At 40.3% G+C, this 21,098-nt stretch overlaps 1 protein-coding gene across 1 annotated transcript; it reads left to right on the forward strand.

The window, feature by feature from the left end:
- The first annotated feature begins 1,339 nt into the window (after positions 1 to 1,339).
- Positions 1,340 to 21,023, forward strand: cacna1fa (calcium channel, voltage-dependent, L type, alpha 1F subunit a). Its single transcript, XM_067592968.1, has 45 exons — positions 1,340 to 1,441; positions 3,175 to 3,314; positions 3,405 to 3,550; positions 3,650 to 3,802; positions 3,909 to 4,105; positions 4,209 to 4,312; positions 4,442 to 4,584; positions 4,683 to 4,751; positions 5,103 to 5,166; positions 5,270 to 5,296; positions 6,110 to 6,270; positions 6,375 to 6,600; positions 6,786 to 6,993; positions 7,131 to 7,251; positions 7,398 to 7,470; positions 7,625 to 7,688; positions 7,785 to 7,842; positions 7,927 to 8,023; positions 8,163 to 8,292; positions 8,385 to 8,444; positions 8,583 to 8,689; positions 8,967 to 9,054; positions 9,237 to 9,344; positions 9,480 to 9,532; positions 9,633 to 9,779; positions 9,868 to 10,069; positions 10,459 to 10,617; positions 10,712 to 10,822; positions 10,920 to 11,003; positions 11,702 to 11,722; positions 11,859 to 11,987; positions 12,100 to 12,165; positions 12,285 to 12,376; positions 13,088 to 13,247; positions 14,180 to 14,307; positions 14,441 to 14,537; positions 14,634 to 14,736; positions 14,859 to 14,960; positions 15,224 to 15,348; positions 15,466 to 15,812; positions 16,623 to 16,778; positions 17,429 to 17,811; positions 18,524 to 18,636; positions 18,723 to 19,052; positions 20,074 to 21,023. The coding sequence occupies exons 1-45, from the start codon at positions 1,385 to 1,387 to the stop codon at positions 20,278 to 20,280; spliced, it is 5,916 nt and encodes a 1,971-aa protein (XP_067449069.1). The 5' UTR covers positions 1,340 to 1,384; the 3' UTR covers positions 20,281 to 21,023.
- The last annotated feature ends 75 nt before the right edge of the window (positions 21,024 to 21,098 follow it).

Consider the following 21,098-nt stretch of genomic DNA (forward strand, 5'->3'; position numbering starts at 1 on the left):
CCTCCAAAGGTACGCATTACAAACTGGATGAAGCTCACTGTATTGTAAAGCTTTATGCTGAATAGAAATCATCGCAGGTGTCATACTGTAGGTGCAAGATTGACCTGTTTTTCTGAAATAATTAAATAATTAAAGATTCAGATATTGAATGAGGGTGAAAGAACCACACAATAAGGAAAGGATGATAACATTGGTCAAACATAGCTCACCTTGATAATAAAGCATGTTTGCTACTATTAAAATCAAAGTGTTTACAGGCTATAATAATTAGTCAACCAACGACTGGCATCATATTAAAGGTTTCAGCAACAGGACAGTGTGTTTTACTTCTCATCTGTTCATATTTGTTAGATACTCTTGTAGTTTTTAAATGGATGAGATAATAAATGTACCCGCAGGCTTATTCTCTGAGCAGGGCCATGTCAACAGGTGTTCACAGGCCTACTTGGGGATAGTGTCGCGCTAAGTGCCACACTGCTCCCAATAAAGAAGTAGGTCACATCTGGTCTTATAATATGAGGCCTGCAGGACAGAATACCTGTCTGTGACTAAAGCCACGTGTCAAATCCTTTCCTAATTGTGTGGGATAATAAAATGTGGGCTGACAGTAGCAATTAATAATGATAACCTTATGTGAGATAGTACTAAAAGGAGCACCAACCAGATCTGGGCACACTTATTCTGTTTGTTTTAACTTTGAATGACAGACAGACAGACCCACATTTCTATTAGGAAAAAAAAACAACTAAAACTAATCAATTTCTAGACTATTACCCCACATGTATAATGTATTTACTTGCCCAGAATAACATAAAACACATAATAAATCTGTCAGTGGTCATGTAATAGCTGTGAAATGCATTTCACATTTCATATCCAGGATATTTAAAACACAGAATAACATAATTATGGCCGTGTCCTTTCTGTTTTTTAGCAGATGCCCCTCCTGCGGGCGATGCAGGAAAATCAGACACCCTCGGGTCAACTGGCTCGGCCAGAAAAAGAGGAGGGGGGGCCAAGAAGGCGATGCAGGCGAACAAGTCTGCCCTCAGGGCCCCCCGAGCTCTCTGCTGCCTCACACTCAGCAACCCCATCCGCATGGCAGCACTGGCCCTAGTGGAGTGGAAATATCCTTCTCTGAGTCATTTAGGATGTTTGTGTTGGCACACACACGCACACACACAGACACATACTGGTTTGTGTGTGTTAATACAGACAGTCCCACATATGATGCAAATGTATAATGTGTTAATGAGAATATGTTGTGATGTAGGTCAGCTGAAGTTAAAAAGATGCATTCATGAGGCCTGTTGTACCCTTAACTGCAGTCCCCAAGCCCTTTGATATTTTCATTCTTCTAGCCATTTTTGCCAACTGTGTGGCCATGGGGGTCACCAAGCCGTACCCCGATGATGACTCCAACGCTACCAATCACAAACTGGTGAGTTTCCAGTGGAGAGACAGCTCAGCTTAGCGTGCTCCCTTAACTCATTTTGAAAGTTAGGAAAACATTAACATGATACCCTGAGCATGGTGTTATGAAAGATAAATAAGGCTCACGCAGAAGTTGAGATGATCTGATATCACATGGAGGTGATAAATGGCCCGCTTTAAAGAAAATGTGGTAGAAAAAACTTTATTTCGTCAATGTGTGTTACAGTGCAGAATGTGTGAGCGTATACAATCTGTAAGAAGGCTAAATCTTATCCAATGAGAACTAGACATGTAATGTATATGGCCTCTAAAGGAGACACAGAAACTTTATGTAACATCATTATGAAAATATCACAGAATACATCACAAAAACAAGGTTAAGACAAGGAAAAGAAAGGAAATGAAGTATTGTAGATATTTTAGATCATCATCCAAAAGTGAAGGATCTTCCAGTGATTCCCTCATTTTTGTGATGGATTTATCCATTCATACATGCACCCGTACAATTCATACAAACCTAGATATAGTGAAACATCATACAGCAAGAGGATGAGTGAGAAAGAGAAAGTGTTGGGATAACACTTTTACACTGTATATTATGATTATGTTTCCAAGGTTTGGCTCTCACTAAGAACATCTCCTCTGACTCTCCTGAGCGTCACTCCTCTCTGAAGAAAAACTGTTTTACTGGCTTGTGAAAAGTTGTTCATGAAAAACGCTGTAGTCAGAAGGCACGGGCAACTAGTGAGAAGATAATGGTGTTCTGCTGGATGGTAATGGTATTAGAGGGAAAAGTTGTCTTCTAACCATGGCAAGGTGACCCACTCAGGGATCATGACTTACTTAGACACCAACCATCTGCCTCATCTTTCTCTTTGTCACTTGTCCCCCCGTCCACCTCAGCATTTTTTCTGTAAACTAAAAAATACTAAACTAACTAAAAAGAGGTTGTTATTTTAGGTCCTTAGAAGTCTTCATTTTGCAAATAAGATCCAATATGACACAACAAAAGCTTTATATATTTACAGTCTCACATTGTATTGTCACATGTCACATTTTTTGTACTGTTGGAAACAATCTTTACCGAGTTTGTAGAGAGAACAAGTGATCAAATATTTGAGTTAAGGTGTTTTTAGTTAAAAGGGACACACACAACCACATTTGTTGCGGGATAGATGTTAGTAGATCCCTTTATTGGATTGTGCATAGAAGGTAAGCTGACAGTTTAACCTATACTTCCTTAAAGTGACTCCACATCAGTTAAAATCATTCATTTTCAGATCAAGTTTTGGTGAACGTTACTGTTTTTGTGAATACCAGTCATCTTTACATTAAACCACATTATGTCTGGACTATCACACCAGACGGGGGGTTATAGCTGAATGACAGAGGTAGCAGTGATTAGAGGCATTAAGCTAAAGGTTTCAGTTAAGAGATCTGGTGACAGGCTTAAGCATGTGTTAGGCAGTGGGTTAAGAGGTTAGAAAGTCACTGCAGTCGGCCCTTAATGATTACACACGTGATTGTTTTCACTGGAGCGAGAACAAGTCAGTTTATAGCCTTTTTTTGCTGTAGGTGGTGAAGAGTAATCAAGTTTCTAAACGTCTTTGTTTAACCGTGATAATAACTTGACATTTTCTTCAGTTCCTTATTTGTTCCTTTCAGACGCACTCACTGTTATAAAAAAAAAAGTCACTCCAATTTTGCCTAACCATGCACTCCCTTTTCTTTTGTTCTCAGGAACAAGTCGAGTACGTCTTCCTTGTCATCTTCACCATCGAGACCTTCACTAAAATTCTTGCCTACGGCTTAGTCATGCACCCCAGCGCCTACATTCGCAGCGGATGGAACTTTCTTGATTTTGTCATCGTCATTGTCGGGTATTTTGGTGCTTCATGTAGTCATTATCTGCATCAATAAGTGTTCTAAAAAGAAGTAAAGTTTAAGAATTATCATCTGTTTTTGTGCAGGTTGTTCAGTGTGATAGCAGAGGCCATGACAGATCATAAACCAGGAGAGGCCCATCATGCTGCGGGAAAACCTGGAGGCTTGGATGTCAAAGCTCTCAGAGCATTCAGGGTGTTGAGACCCCTTCGACTTGTATCTGGAGTGCCAAGTGCGTTTATCATTTATCACAGTTTGTTTAAATGTGTTTTTTTGCATGTGATCATCCGACATGCACCTACTGAAAACTGTGTGTTTGCTTTATTACCAGGTCTACAAATTGTGTTGAACTCCATCATGAAAGCCATGGTCCCCCTTCTCCACATTGGTATGTTGGTCATGTTTGTCATCATCATCTACGCTATCGTCGGCTTGGAGCTCTTTATCGGCAGGATGCACAAGACGTGCTACTCCACGATCACAGGTCTCTGCTCTCTAAACTATAACCAAGTGAAATTTTTATAAATGTTTATATTTCATAGATGTGTGGGCTCATTTCCTGTCTGTCTCCTTCTGTTTGTTTGCTTTAGGTCTCATCATAGAGGATGACCCGACACCTTGTGCTTTTGCCGGCAACGGGCGCTTTTGTGTCGGCAATGGGACTGAGTGTAGGGGCAAGTGGGAGGGTCCCAATGGCGGCATCACAAACTTCGACAACATTTTCTTCGCCATGCTGACAGTTTTCCAGTGCATCACTATGGAGGGTTGGACAGATGTGTTGTACTGGGTACACAGACATACTCCAGGATCCTCATACTTCCAATTATCTCTTTGTTTTTTCACTGCTGATTGAAAATACTCACACTTTCTGTCTCTGTCTCTCTGCACAGATGAATGACGCCATTGGATTTGAGATTCCGTGGATTTACTTTGTTTCTCTGGTCATTTTTGGATCATTTTTCATCATCAATCTTGTATTGGGTGTGTTGAGCGGGTAGGTAGTCGCAGCACTGCAGGCCTCAGCTTTCTGTAACTTTATTGTGTAATGATAAACAAAGACATGTTTATTATTACTTATGTTTTCCTAAGTTTCTTAAGATTGTTTATGTGTGTATGTGCACAGAGAGTTCTCTAAGGAAAGAGAAAAGGCTGTGGCGCGAGGGGAGCTGCAGAAGGCGCAGGAGAGCAAGCAGATGGAGGAGGACATGATAGGCTACATGGACTGGCTCATAGAGGCCGAGGATGTGGACGAAGAAGGAAATAAACGTCAGTGTGACACACATCTACATGGCATACTCTCACACTTGAACCCAAACATCTACTCTTGTATGCTTACAGTCATCTGCTTCTATTTGTCTCGAAAGGTGCTGCAATCGCCAAGAAAAAGATGATGAAGAAGTTTGGCTGGTATAAACACAGTGAGGATGGAGGAGGTATGTCAGCTGTCATTGTCTCTCATTATCTTTATCTGATTGAGCTGCAATGATTAGTCAGTTGATCAATAAGTTGATCAACAGAAAATTAAGCGGCAGCTATTTTGGTAATCGAATAATCATTTCTGTGATTTAAAGCAAGTTCTCTGGTTTCAGCTTCTCAAATGTGAAGATTTGCTGTTTTTCTTTGTCATATGTGACAGTAAATTAAAAAATCTTTGGGTTTTTAGACAAAATAAGCATAAACAAAACGATTAATTGATTAATTGAGAAAATAATTTGCAGATTAATCAATGACAGCGCTATATCTGATGCTCTCTAACAGTCAGTACTCACCTGTGTTTTCAACAGAGTCAGACTCTGATGATGATATAGCGTACCTCGATGATGACAACGGCTTCTGTGCTTCTCTCATGTAAGGCGATAGTGAAATATCAACATCGTTTCCATTCATTATTGGCATGCGGGAGGCGATTAAGTCCCTTCAATGAATCTCTCTCATTTTCTTTCTTTCTCAGGGCAAAGATGATGGCCAATAGCTTCTGGTAAGATTTTCAACATCACACACTGTAAAAAGATGTTAAAGAGCATGAACTTTCAGAGAGATTTACTGGTATCATTTGTAACGTTCGATCATGTCAATCACTGTTTGTGTCACAATGTCATGTTGTTTTAAAACCTATTAAGTAGTGCAGCATGGTATTATAAAGAGCGTTATATCTCATAAGGTTTGCCTTATCTGTGCCCAAAATTAAAGCCCTTCTTGACATTCCTAAAACATACTAATATAATTACTAGTTGACTAGAAGAATATTTATAAGGGATGTTTACAAGGTGATAGAAAATATCTATGGATGATTTAAATATGTCAGATCTGACTGTTGAGAAATAAAATGAAATGTTCCTTCAAACTTTATTCCAGTCTACTGTTATATCATGGATTTTTTAGGTCTATATTCCAAACATTAAAGGGAAACTCCACCAATTTTACACATCAAAGTCTGTTTACAGGTCTTTCAGGAGGGCAACTACATATGTGAAGAAAGTTGTAAAAAGCCTTTTCTAGCTCCAGAGGGAGTGGCACAAAGTCGGATAAAGTGCCTTGGCTGTGGCTGAAGACTACAAGTTTGAAAATGAAATGAAATTGGGTGTGTGGAGTTAGAAAGAAGTGAGGTTACCAGACCTCTGTCGCCTGTTTCTCATCTCTACTTGTTGTTGGAGATTCGGGGCTACATTAGCCACTAAATGGAGGGCAGATTCTCAGGCAATCTTTATTTTTTTCTGCACTGTAAATGTATCAGAAGAACTCTTCCAGATGCATTTCTACAGTCAAGATACTATTTCCACTCTTTCTTTAGTGACCAGTTGTGCCAGCTGAACCATACCATGAGGAAGAATTGCCGTGTGGCCGTGAAGACCACTAACTTCTACTGGTTGGTGCTTCTGCTGGTGTTTCTCAACACTGTGGCCAGTGCCTCCGAGCATTACGGACAGCCAAAGTGGCTCACAGAAATGCAAGGTAAGAACTGAACTCTGGTTAGCTTTACACTTTGATTCTACTGTAAATAATCAGAAAAAATAACAACACTTGACTCCACATCTTTCTTTCTGTTCCTTTCTCAGAGCGAGCCAATAAGATCCTGCTGTTGCTCTTCACCCTGGAGATGCTGATGAAGATGTACGCCTTTGGCCTGCAGATCTATTTCATGGCACTCTTCAACCGCTTTGATTGCTTTGTGGTGTGCGGTGGCATCCTCGAGACACTGCTTGTAGAGATGGAAGTCATCCCGCCCATCGGCATCTCTGTGCTTCGCTGCATCCGACTGCTCAGGATATTCAAGATGACTCGGTAATTGGCACCAGAGCTTTAAGGAGGACAGCTGTGAGACAGTTTAGTGGTAACACATCTGGAGCTTTTCAGTCAGCTGCATGAGGAAGGAAACACTGATTTTAATCACAACCTTTTTTTTAAGGCATTTGATTTATCTTCTGTGCATTTCCTCATGTGTATCTGCACTGTCTTGTTATTTCCAGGCACTGGGCTGCCTTATCTGACTTGGTCAACTCACTGCTCAACTCCATGAAAGCTATCTGCTCCCTTCTGCTCCTGCTCTTCCTCTTCCTAATCATCTTCGCCTTGCTTGGTATGCAGTTGTTTGGAGGCAAATTCAACTTTGACGAGACTCAGATGAAGAGAAGTACTTTTGACTCTTTCCCCCAGGCTCTGCTCACTTGTTTCCAGGTGATTAACATCTCTTCAATATCTCACAGTGATACTATCTTCTCTACGTTTATTTACCGGCTCTTTTCTGTATCATGGTATTAATTACAGCTCTCTCTCTCTGTCTGTCTTCTTCTGTCTCTGTTCTTTCTTTGCAGATCCTCACTGGAGAGGACTGGAACGCTGTGATGTATGATGGCATTATGGCCTACGGAGGGCCGATCTTCCCCAACATGGTGGTGTGCATCTACTTTGTCATCCTCTTTGTCTGTGGTAACTGTATCCTTTTTCATGAAGTGATCAACGCATCGCCAGTGTATGTGTGTACACTTACTGTCTGATTCCTATTGCAGTTTGAGAATATATGATGCAGTAGATATTTCAACCCAAACAGAGCAAGTTTGACTCCTTCATTCTGTGATCAGACATCCTGCTCAATGTCTTCTTGGCTATCGCTGTAGACAACTTGGCAGGAGGCGGCGGAAAGACAAAAGTCGAGTAAGTTTGACATAAGAAAAGGTGATAGTGAGCAGGTATCAAACACATCCCACTGCACATATACTGACTGGTATAAATAAGTATATAAAAACTTGTTATTTTCAGGCAAATCCGCCTTAGGTTAACAGTAGTTGCCTGTTGTTTGTTTTTTCAGAGAGAAAAAGGAAGAGGAAGAAGAGTGGGATGAGGATGAAGAGAAAGAGGATGAAGATGCAGGGGTACGGAGTGTTTTAATCTTTTCCTGCACCATGTTGGACATTTATAAATTGCGAATTGCCGCAGTAACAACAGCTGATCTTGTGTCTCGTGTGTAGAACGAAGAGGATGATTGGCAGGAAAACGAGGAGCTGAGGGCCATTGAGGGACTGGAAGGTGAGTGTGACGGACATCACGCCCTGCAGGAGGAACGCTAGATGTGCTTATATCTTCTTTGTATTCTTTTTTTCTTTATTGCAGGAGTTGCTCCATTGAAGCCAGAGTTCTCAGGACCCAAAGAAAAGATCGTCCCAATCCCAGATGGAAGCTCCTTCTTCATTCTTGGAAAGAAAAACTGGTAAACTGAGATCATCCAGTACACGTGTCACATTGTCTCCGTTCTGCTAAACTTTCAACAAAACAAGCCATGAACTTGTTTTGTACCCTTTTCTACATGGTCAAATAATTTTTTGGTCCAATTTTCTCCCATTTTTTAGTTTGCGAGTCGCCTGCCACAACCTCATCCATCACCCTTACTTCACCAACTTCATCCTCATCTTCATCATCCTCAGTAGTATTTCCCTGGCTGCTGAGGATCCAATCAAATCTCACTCATTCAGGAACATCGTAAGACTAACCGCATCAGAACGTCATCAGCATCACGTCCAACTTCACAACAAAACAAGCTTGAATACTAATCTAACTTCTGTCGTCTGCAGGTTCTCGGTTACGCCGATTATGTTTTCACTTCGGTTTTCACAGTGGAGATCGTACTAAAGGTAACGGCTTCAGTGGCTGATATTGACTAAATGATGTGCTTGAAACATGGTATAATTCAAAAGCACATGAGAGTGTGTCCTCAAAATTAGATCAGATTGTTTCTAACTTTGTTTCTTCACTTCCTCGGTCGTGTCTAGATGACAGTCTACGGAGCTTTTCTGCACACTGGCTCCTTCTGTAGAAACGCCTTCAACCTTCTTGACTTGCTGGTCGTCAGTGTGTCGCTCACATCCTTCTTTCTACAGTGAGTAGAAACCTGAAACAACCTGCCAACAGTCCTTTTTTTCTATAGAGAAAAATCAATAGTTGTGTAACTGTAAAGTATAAAAAGGGATATATCTTTTAAAAAGTTAAGGGTTTGTTGGTGTCCAGTTAGAGAAAGTTTCCTACTGTAGATTCACATCTGTTCCATTTTCCAGTACAATATGCTCACTTTTTTACCTCCTTTTACTAATAATTATTTACTTATCATATTTTTTTAATCTTTTGTTTAACTAAATCCTTTGCTTTGTTGCTCACAGCTCAAGTGCGATCTCCGTGGTGAAGATTCTTCGAGTACTTCGAGTGCTCAGGCCCCTTCGAGCCATTAACAGAGCCAAGGGACTAAAGGTAAGCAGCTCTACTGTAATGACCAATGTTGTGTTTGGCTTTCTTATATTCTCATTATATTTTAAGTATTTATTGCAAAGCTATTGGATTGCATCATATTACATCATACAGGTGTTGCTATTTGTATTTGCTATGTATGTAATCAAGGTAAAACGTGAGCTTTGTCGTTCATATGTTCACAGAATGTGGTGCAGTGCGTGTTCGTGGCGATCCGCACCATCGGCAATATCTTGATTGTCACAACGCTCCTGCAGTTCATGTTTGCCTGTATTGGAGTGCAGCTCTTCAAGGTACATGTTCATGCTTTCAGTCTTTTCATTTCTATGTCCTTTCTGTATTTTTTTCTTTTACCCACAGGATTTAAAAATAAAGGAAATAAATGCACAGTGAGTGTTTCTAATGGTAAAAACTTGATCATGTTACAGGGCAGATTCTACAGCTGCACAGATGAAGCAAAACACACTCCTGATGAGTGCAAGTCAGTGTTTTTTTTCCATTTATTTACACAATATGCAGCACTTGCTAGTCTCCTCTCATGCTGTTTATGTCATAAAACGTGTGTATGCGTTTAATTTCAGGGGAACTTTTGTGGTCTATAAAGACGGGGATATGAACCACCCCATGGTGAGAGAGAGGATTTGGGAAAACAGCGATTTCAACTTTGACAATGTGTTAATGGGCATGCTGGCTTTGTTTACCGTATCAACATTTGAAGGCTGGCCTCAGTGAGTAGCGACTTTTTACTTACATTGTGTTTAATTTAAGCTTTGCATTCTGTGAAATTGACATGTTTGTGTTTTTTTTGGTATAAAGGCTCCTGTACCGGGCTGTAGATGCTAATGCCATAAACAGAGGACCCATTTACAACTACCGAGTAGAAATCTCCATCTTTTTCATCATCTACATCATCATCATTGCCTTCTTCATGATGAACATCTTTGTGGGTTTTGTCATCATCACATTTCGAGAACAAGGAGAGGCCGAGTTCAAAAACTGCGAGCTCAACAAAAATCAAGTTAGTTATTCACAAAACTTTAATAATTTTGTTCCAATTCAATGATTTTTGCTAACACTGTACTTAAAGTCCCCCAAATTAGCATTTATAACCAGTATATAGACAGTTAATAAGTGGATTATAACACACTAATTAATGTTTTTGTCAACAACTACAACCCTTTTTGTGGACACCCATAAATAGATGCTGAAATATAATCTGCTTATAACTACGTTATAGTGTGTTAGAAACTGTTTATTAAATGTTTATATACTGCTTATAAATGCTAAATAGATAAATAAATAGTACATAAAGTGTTACCATGATTTTAATGCTCTTAAATATGAAACACATTTGTTCAGTGGTTTCATTGTGAATAACGTTTGCTCTCTTCTTTTTGCCCTTCTCAGCGCCAGTGTGTGTACTACGCACTGAAAGCTCAACCTATAAAGATTTACATTCCCAAAAACCCATCTCAACTCAAATTCTGGAAAATCATTAACTCCAGCCAGTTTGAGTACGTCATGTTTGTGCTGATTCTGGGCAACACCCTCACTCTGGCCGTTCAGGTACCATTTTAATCTCTCATTAAAAAAAATACAGAAAATTGTTTCAGAGTTGTGATGTGAAGGTTTGTGTTTTTGTTTTTTTTTCTCTTGTTAGCATTACGAGCAGTCAAAACTATTTACTTCCATCATGGACATCCTCAACATGATCTTCACTGTGGTTTTCACGATAGAGATGATCATCAAGTTACTGGCACTCCGGGCTCATGTGAGATTTCACTCTTTAACCTTTTGAAAATATCTTTCACGACAACCATCAGCGTTATCTGTTGTTGACTCACTTTGCTTATTCCTTCCTTCTTCAGCACTATTTCATTGATCCTTGGAATTCATTCGACGCTCTGATTGTGGTCGGGAGCGTGTTGGACATTGCGGTCTCTGAATTTAGTGTAAGTTTGTCCACACAAAGTAGAGGTCACAAAACCTTTTGTGCAGCATGTTTATTGTATAGACACATTTCAAAAGCTCATATGAGAAGCGGTGCATCTTCTTCTGCTGTGAAAAAATATAACACCAATCTGAGAATTCATCACCTGGATTTATTTTTGTGAGGGGGGTCAAATCAAAAAAATGTGACAAAATTCCTGTATCATTTTCAAATACAGTATTAAAGGCCCTTTATATACCATAACAAGCAGTTAAATTGATACTGGGAATAATATCAGAAGAGAATACAGGTACCAGAATAAAAAAAATGTTGTGCAGTTATAAAAAGTGTAAAAGTGTAATATCTAAAATTAAGGACACTGAGGTCATGTCCTCTGTTTTTCTGGGATTTTGGGAGTTTTGTCTTGGGTGAAATTTATATTGTACAAATACCAATTTACATTGCTGAATATTTTATAGGCCAATAACAGTGTTGTTAGAATAAATACATTGAAATTTGACTACTTTTAGACCAACAAAAAAATCAATATTCATACCAGCAGTAATGAGACGGTATTACAGAAAACATAATTCATAATTCATTAAAGTAGTTTCTTCTTCTTACTCTCAAAATGAAACATTTGTGCTTGATGGTTTTTTAATCTCTTTCCTCCTACATGGTGTCTCTTCCTTTCGTGGATCCCCTGAATTATCGATCCAGGGAGGAGGCGGCCACGGAGAGGTGAGAACTCCAAATGAGTCTTCAAGATATTCTCACAGGCCTTTATCTCATCACATACTGACTTCGTGATTACGTCTTCTCTCTTGTTTAGATGTACGAGTACTGTTAACACATGTATTTATTTACCTGTTTCCAGGGTAAAGGAGAAAGTGGAAAAGTGTCCATCACGTTCTTCCGTTTGTTCCGAGTCTTGAGGTTGGTCAAGCTGCTCAGCAAAGGAGAAGGCATCCGAACCCTCCTCTGGACTTTTGTCAAGTCCCTCCAGGTCAGTGCAAATAATTCACATAACACAAAGCAAAGAGCTGACTGCAGTATGTTGTCATGAGAGTTATAAATGACTTTTTTTGTAACTGTGCTCTTGACGTTCATCCGCTCAGGCTTTACCTTACGTCGGTCTGCTCATCGCAATGATCTTTTTCATCTACGCTGTGATCGGCATGCAGGTGAGTCTCTCTTATCAAAGTGATCCAGGATTATTTCATCAAATCAAGTGTTTTAAATAGAATTACTTTAAAATCATTTAATTTTAACCACCTACTGTTATGTGCTGTTCTCGTTTTAGTCATTTGGGAAAGTGGCCGTTGACGACAACACTCATATCAACAGAAACTGCAACTTCCAAACTTTCTTCATGGCTGTTCTGGTGCTTTTCAGGTGAGCTATTTTAGCCAGAAAGAAATAAATGATTTTCAAATTTATTTTAATGTTTTATTTGTTGCTTTAAATGCACTTTGAGCTGCATTTTATGCCGCAAAACAATATTTTCTCTTTCCTCCATTAATTAGAGGAAAATCCAAATATTTCCACTCTCCTCCTTTATCCTCTTAAAATCCACTGGGTCACTGGCAACCCGCTTAAGCCAGTTGTAGCATCACCCAGTAATGAGTAAAAGCAATTGGCACAATTTCGCCTATTGGAGATGATTGGAGAGGTTCGGGGACACCAGTGACACCACAAACTAAAAACTCCCTAGTTCCCATAAGGTTAGGCCTAGAGGTCTGGAAAATTATACGTTTTTTATGGTGTTCTGCGTAGTTCTGGCATAAAGCATGTCTTAATTATTGTTATTCAAATATGACTCATGATAGACGAGGACCAAAAACACTTTTTTGAGCCTTATTTGAACTGATGTAGTTTTGTTTGTGTTGTAGCCACATGCTAAACAAACACATTTCCAGAAACTAGAAGATGTCACTTGTCAAATGAAGCCTAATACATGCATAGTGGCCTTACACTTCTTCTGTTATAAGCTTTTCCATTTGGGTGTGCCAAATAGGCAAAAAATCTATAAAAAGGGTGGATGTTAAGGGGTTAAAACAAGTCTGGATGTGTAAATAAAGGACAAATGTCTCTGTCTCCTTATAGATGTGCCACTGGAGAGCAGTGGCAGGAGATCATGTTGGCAGCTCTGCCCGGTAGACGCTGTGACCCAGAATCCGACACTGAGCCTGGTGAAGAGTTCAGCTGCGGTAGCAACTTGTCCTACCTCTACTTCATCAGCTTCTTCATGCTCTGTGCTTACCTGGTGAGTGAAGCCAAGGGGGATTAAGGACCGCTTCGATTTTGTTCTTTTAATCGCTCGGTTCTCAGATCATTTAGTAAAACATTTTCCCTCCTCTGATATCACTTAATTCAGCCTCCTGACCCCAAATTAAATTTAGGCATAATTAATTCACACTTGTGTTTTACAGACTGTCGGGTCAAATGGGATCAAAGTCAGATGAAAGTAGAGAGGATAGTATTACAGAAACTGAGTAGTAGCAGTTTTAAAAGCTTATCCTGTCTTCTTCAATTCCCATCTCTTCAGAGAACACCAAACTCCCACATCCGTGGATTTCATTAATCCAGCCAGCACACCTAAATCACAAAATCCTGATTTAAAAGGGTGCAAATATTTTGGTAACATTTCTGTGACCTTTCTATGCCATTTTAAAACATTAACCAGGTTCAATGAAAGAGAGAAATCTAGAAATTGTGCAAGAGCAGATTAGACTCTAATTTGGATATAACGAAATTGAAAGTGGAGGCTCATATTCTTTTTAGTTGTTGTAGACCTGTGGTGACAGATTTACAACCTCAGTGTCCAGGTTCAGCTTGTCGCCTTACATGTGTCTTGCATGAACAGCTGACATCCATCAGTCTGTGTGTGGGCTTTGACCTTTAGCAAAAAAACCAATGAGACCCTCCTGGCAGCTAAAATAGACCCAGACCCCTGTGTCCTGCTGGGTTTTGCTGTATAGAACAGTGTAAACTGACATGTAACTAGTAACTCATCATGAAAACTGATAAACATATGCATATACAAGCAAATAATAACACAGTAATGTAAAACGATACCTGATCTTTTTCATTTACATGATGTTCCCGGCTTAATAGTTTTTAAATCAGTCATCAAATCTCTTTTTTATATGTGACTTGTTCACAAGTCATTGTGTTTCTGTTCTTCTCTCCATCAAGATTATCAACTTGTTCATTGCTGTCATCATGGACAACTTTGAATACCTGACACGAGACTGGACCGTCCTCGGTACTCACCACCTGGATGAGTTTAAAAGAGTTTGGTCTGACTACGATCCCGAAGCCACGTAAGACCCATTTTTCTTTCAAATCCACTGCCACTTTTGTTGAGCTCTTCTGTCTTCGTTCCCTCTCAACGTTTCCAAAATGTCCTTAGTTCCTTTTAATCTGTCAGTAAATGTCTGTTTTGTGTTCTTGCAGCGGTCGAATAAAGCACATCGATGTGGTCACTATGCTGCGTAGGATTCAACCACCTCTTGGTTTTGGAAAACTGTGTCCTCATCGTGTCGCTTGCAAGGTAAGTCACATGCATTCAAGGCTGCACACCTGATACTTGGAACAGGAATAGACAGATAAATCTCATTCCATGTGTCTCAACCTCTTGTCCTCTCAGAGACTGGTTTGTATGAACGTCCCACTGCACCCTGATGGGACAGTCACCTTCAACGCTACTCTGTTTGCTCTTGTGAGAACCTCACTGAAGATCAAGACTGAAGGTTAGAGCTTCTACACATACGCACACAGAGTCATGCTCATCGTACTTGTAAGACAAATCTTTACTCGGTGATGCTTTGGCTGCTGCTTTCTCTAAAGGATCTGCTGCTTGTGTCCCCTTCAGGCCCCATCGATCAGCAGAATGAAGAGCTGAAGGTGATCATTAAGAAGCTCTGGAAGCGCACTAAACCCAAGCTCATAGATGAAGTAATTCCTCCACCTAGAGGTACATCAAAAAATTACAGAGCTGCCAGCTATGATTAAAAAAAAGAGAGAAAACATTTAATAAAGCTTTTGACAGTGGATGCACACATTAGTCCTGTCAAGGTTTTTCAAAAATGTACTGCCTGTCTGAATAAAAGAGACATTTAAAACTAATACAAATCTCAACATCCAAAAGAAATTGTGTGTATTACTGGAGTTTGTACAGTAGAACAGTACAGTTGTACAGTGGTACTATCCACTAACCACTCTCCTTTACCTTCTCAGGCGATGAGGTGACTTGTGGGAAGTTTTATGCCAGCTTCTTGATTCAGGACTATTTTAAAAAGTTCCGCAAGAGAAAGGAGCGGGAGAGGAAATCCAAAAAGAAGGACAAGGCAGCTTCTCTTCAGGTAAAGGATTTGAATTGTGCTTTCCGCTTTAGGATATTTGCTAGATAATCAGTATTAGCGCGTAACTTGTATGTATGTATTGTATGTATGTTTATATGTATATCCGTGTGTTCTTAGCAAGGGCTGCGGACACTGCAGGATCTGGCTCCAGAGATGCGTCTGGCAATGGCCTGTGACCTGGAAGAAGAGGAGGGTGTGGATGGAGAGATGACAGGTGATGAGATATTCGACAGTGAGCCTGGAACCTCAGTGAACACTACGCCCGCCAGCACGCCGATGCCACCTATAGACTCACTGATAGAGCAGACAACTGTGATCGTCGAGCCCGAGCCCAAGGTAGAGAACGGGGGCGTGATCACAGAGCAGGTGACGGGCCTGCAGGAGCATCAGAGACCAGGATCAGAGCTGGCTGGAGTCAGCGTTGTAACAGAGCAGCCTGTGAAGTCCGACCCCCTGCCCATCAGGTGTGTTTAATATCTCCACCATCTTGCACAGCACTGGATCCCATCAGCCGAATACTTTTTGTGCACATCTATGACTGTATGCTCAAGGACCTCTCGTGGTTACAGTGATTCACAATTTTTGAAAAATCTATTTATTACCTAGTGACTGCTCTGTTTTATACCGCCATTGACTGCTGACTCTTCACTCCTCTTAACCAGCCAGTAGGAGTCACAAGTGATCAAGAGCTGCTTCGGTGTGGAAGCTTGTTTCCGCCAGGGACAACCAATCATGCCTTGTTGCCACGTTAGATCAATTGGTGCCAAATTTCGTTACTTTGAGTTGTGTTGGGAATTCAAATAGATATTGATAAGATTCCTTATGAGTGCATTGTAAAGTTTAGACTTGTGTATTTTCAGCATTGCATTACGACATAGCAAAAGGCATTTCCAGCAATCGGCTAGGCTAAAAACAAAGCTTACCTAGTCTGTTGGAGGCCAAATTTTGACCTTTGTCGTGGCTCAAAAACTGACATCCATAGAACAGTTTGGTCTCATCTTGAACTGGAGCATCTGCACATTAATTCCATACCTGATATGTTATGATCCACTAAAGTTAGGCACGATTCGAGATGAATAAATCCCCATTTTTGGTATCTTTGCCACCATCTTACCGTACACACCTGGCAGAGATCTGAACTCTACTGAATGCTCTCTTCTAGTTTGAACCTGTGTTTCTTGCATTATTTGTAAATTCACAGAATGGTCCTGTTATTTTTTTAGAAAGTCAAAATGCATTTTTTTCCCCCTAAATTACTTGTTCTCTGCAAACAGGGTGGACTCCATCAGTGAGCTGCCTCCTCCTCCTACCCCTGAGATAAAGATTGAACAGGTCATAGTTGAAGAACCAGTCGTAGCAGCTACAACCGGAGTAGCTGAGCAGGTTTACTGCAGTGAGGGAGATGCTGCAAGTCTAGCATCAGTAGACAGGTAAGAAACAAGAACCAAAGTGAAGACAGAGGCACTTTATATATGTAATAAATAAATTATTAAAGAAATAGTTTGACATTTTGGGAAATAAACTCAGTTGATTTCTTGCTAAGAGTTAGATGAAAAGACCAATGCCTCTCTCACGTGTGTATGATGAATATGAAGCTGGAGCCTAGCTGAACTTAGCTTAGCATAAAGACTGCAAGCAGAGGGAAATAGTTAGCCTAGCTCGGTCCAAAAGTTAAAAAAATCTGCTCACTAATAAACATAATATAACTAAGTACCAAGTTGTGGTTTTATGGGGTTATTGGGGCAGTATTTGTTGGCCGGGAACAGTGACTGCGTGGTGTCTTGATGGCACTTTGAGGTTGCAGACAAGTCACTGCCCCTGGCCAAGAAATAGTCCCAGCATTTAAATAAATGAGTTTACGAGGTGCCAGTAGACAGAGCCAGGCTAGCTGTTTCCAATTTTTATGCTAAGCTAACTGGCTTCTGGCTTTAGGTTCATATTCAATGGACAGACAAGAGAGTGGTATCGATCTACTCGTCTAACTCTCGGCTAGAAAGCAAATAAGCATTTTTCCTGAAACGTCAGACTATTCCTTCAGAAATGTTAACTCATGCTAAAAGTCTTGGTGTGGATCTTGTAGGTATGTGTATCCAGAGGCCGTCTCTCCTGCACCAACTGAGACAGGCTACAATGAACAGAGTCTGGAAAGAGCTAACAGCATCGGGGAGATACCTTATGATACCAATGGCTTCGTTAGCAACGGTTACGATGGCACCAACATGAATGGAGGGAGTGTTGCTGCAAGTCCCAGTCCTTATCCCACAAATGGATATAATGGGAACGGATACACAGGCTACAATGAAAATGGCAGCATTATCAGCGCCAATGGCAACGGGAGTACTGTGAATGGCTGCCATGAAAATGGCAGCACTGTCAGTGGTTACACTGGGAATGGCTACAATGGAAATGAGAACGGCAACACACAGTTTGTCAGGAGACGGCTACTTCCATCCATACCGAGAGGTGAGAAATTTACTTTTTCATTTTTTTTATTGTTTTCACTTTTACTTGCTTTTCTTCTTTTTGAGCCCTGTAGAACAGGATTTATACTAAAGGACAGTAAGGTTACATTTCACATCAGATTCCAGGATATGCAGTGTTTTTTAAGGGTGCACCCATCCAAGTTTTTCTCTCCCCAAACCAATCCCATTACCTCAGATCAGGTATCTGCCAAGTATTGATCTAATGCAAGTGCTGTTTTTTTCCCCAAAGTTTAAAATCTGTATACTTTACTGTGAGAAACTCATTTTCATGTAAGGAAACATGTAGGGGAGGGTTGTGGCACTATACACTGAGTTGGATAATGGCAACAATTAATTTAATGATGACATTGATGAAGAAACTGTATTTAATGTGGACTGATGACGTCATGGACGATATCCAGTCCACTTAATCAGGTCAGTATCAGTGCCGATATTGATCGAGTGGCTTGGGTCCTAGTTTTTTTATTTATAGGTGTAATACCATCAATCAGTCTGGAGGCTACTGGAATAATGAGAGGATGTAGAAGTTCACTGAGTGGTTTTTACTGGTAACTATGCTGTGGAATACACACATATGATATATGCATGGGATTGAAGTAAACCTAATAATATTAAATTCCTCCACACAGGGTTACAGTCATGTATATATAGTCCTTGTCGATTTCCTAACACCTTCCTGCTCATTGTTTCAGGCCATAAGCCTGCTTTTAACTTCCAATGTCTGAGGCCACAGAGAAGTGTGGATGACGTCCCCATCCCAGGAAACTACCGTGGGAACACATCTCCAACTAGATCCCGTCTACAGGTAAAACAGTGGAACATACACTCTCTCAAAGTTTTCAACCATTAAGTCTGTGTCATCTTGTTTCACTTATCTTCTCCTTGTGTCAGACCCAGCACAGCCTGGACTCCCGGCCCAGCAGCGTTTCCTCAATGTCGTCCGCCTCCTGGGCTAACACAACAGCAGCTGGCACCACTCCTGTTCCAGGAATAATCACCCCCTCGGCACGCAGGGGCAAGTTGATCTACACCCCTATGATCCTGGTGGACGAAGCCACCGGCACCAGCCAGCCGCTGTGGAACGACGGCTCTGCCAGCCTCCCTGTAGGAAGCCGTCCCGGCTGGTACCCCGGTCAGACGAGGACCTTCACCAGCATGAGGGTGCCGCCTGTCAACCAGGGCTTCGTAGATAAAGGCAGTGCAGACAGTCTTGTCGAGTCGGTGAGTAATCATGGAGCAGGTGATTTTTGTGGATGAGAAACCTACAGCAACCACATACAAACCTATACAATATTATACATGACTTTGAGCCCTGTAGTGGTGTGGTTTAGTGTTTTTTTAAGCTAATAAAAACATTTTCCCTCTTACATCTGCTGATACCAATATGCATTTTAACAGCTGTCTTAAGATACCTGGATATGCATCCTCCTATATACTATATTCTATACATATTAAAGTCCAACTGCATTAGTTAAACTGCATTTTTGTCTGCTACAACATACAGAACTACTCTGCAAATCCCTTGCCATGTGTTCTCCTTTGAGAACACCCAAAGGGAGAAATGTACATTGGATATTAGATCTCTATCTATTGTATATAAATATATCATCATAGGCAGAGCAGACAGTCACACTGAGCCTGATAGCATCCTGCTACATAACACAAGAGCCACGGACTCTGAACAACAACATGCATTAGCTTTCCTGCTAAATTCTCCCTCTTATCTAACTAACAAACATGAACACACGTCTTGTCCTGCACCTCAGCTTGAACAAGCCACCAAACAAACATTCACCAGGGAAAAGTACAAATCTCACTGTCAATATCAGATACAATATCAGAAGAAAAACACTACATTGACTTTAATGCTGATATCAGCTCATATGATATTACACTTATATATATGTATCAATGCACCACTGAGAGAAACTCTTCTTAGAGAAGTACTCTCTCATTCCCCTAAGTGTGCTTTAAATCAAAGTCTGTTTGTTGCTGCTGTACTGTTTACATTATTATAGAGGAAATAAAAGAAATAACATTGCTGCTGATAAGAGTGCATTTCAATTTGGCTGAGTGACTCTTGGATTTGGCAGCTGATAAAATTCTCTTTAGCCTGGACTTTGTGAATGTCAGGTTAAAATGCATGTTGTGCTTTTGTGCGAGAGAGAATAAGTGGCTGCAAGCATAATCCCTGTTTCACATCATCGTTCCACTGCTTTTTTTTTTTTCTTGCTTATGTCAGATCTTGATCTCTGAGGGTCTCGGTGTCTACGCGAGGGACCCGAAGTTTGTGAGCTTTGCCAAGCGGGAGATTGCTGAAGCTTGTCACATGAGTCTGGACGAAATGGAGAATGCTGCCGCTGACCTGATAGCTCGGGGAACCAGTCAGTCGATTTCTCGCTTTGAGGATGAACTGGCCGATGAAATGAACTGTGTGATTTCTTACTGAGATCAGCAAAACTGAAATAACTGTGTGAGAAAGTGAGGTATGAAGTTTGTAAAGAGGAAAAAAAAAGAGAACAAAATCTTTTTTATGTGGTGTGTGTTTATATCTGCCATGGAGAAAAAAAAAAGAAACATCCTACAAATGAGATTTTGAGAGCATGTCTGCATACTGTATGTATCAGATTTTAACACATGGGGCATCCGTTTCGTCTATTTACCATGATGTCCCAAGGTAAAAGGTGATGCTGATGATATGCTTTTGTTTGTGAATGCCAAAACACACACACACACACACATACACACACACACTGATTTTAAGAGCATATGTCAGTATATGGCAGGACTCAACAAGGATTCCTATGAACATTATAACTGCTGCATATGATCAACTCTTAGCATTATTATGACAAAAGAACTTTTTTTTTGCATTGTATTCTCATTTTGTACTATACTTGAATTGTTACCACTTTATATACCTTTATTTACTGTATGTTCAGCTGCAATTATGGCACATAAACTGTAAATTTCAAACACATTAAACACAGTTTGTAACACAGTTGATATCAGAGATCCAGTTGGAAACATTGATTTCATGAGTTCCCAGCAGCATTAGCTATTTTAGAGAAATATTTAAATATAATGAATATCCTCTAAGATGCAACATGCAAACTAATAGAGAAAAAAAATCTGCTTTTGGATTTTTGTAACTGTCAACTAATGTGTACAAATAAAGCAAGTTTTCTCAAATGTATGCTGCTTTTTTAAAAATGTGATTAATATTCCAAACAGTGTACTTGAGCTCAAATGTCCTTTTGTTTGTTC

Source organism: Thunnus thynnus, chromosome 6 (genome assembly GCF_963924715.1).
Source record: "Thunnus thynnus chromosome 6, fThuThy2.1, whole genome shotgun sequence".
Classification (NCBI taxonomy): Eukaryota; Metazoa; Chordata; class Actinopteri; order Scombriformes; family Scombridae; genus Thunnus; species Thunnus thynnus.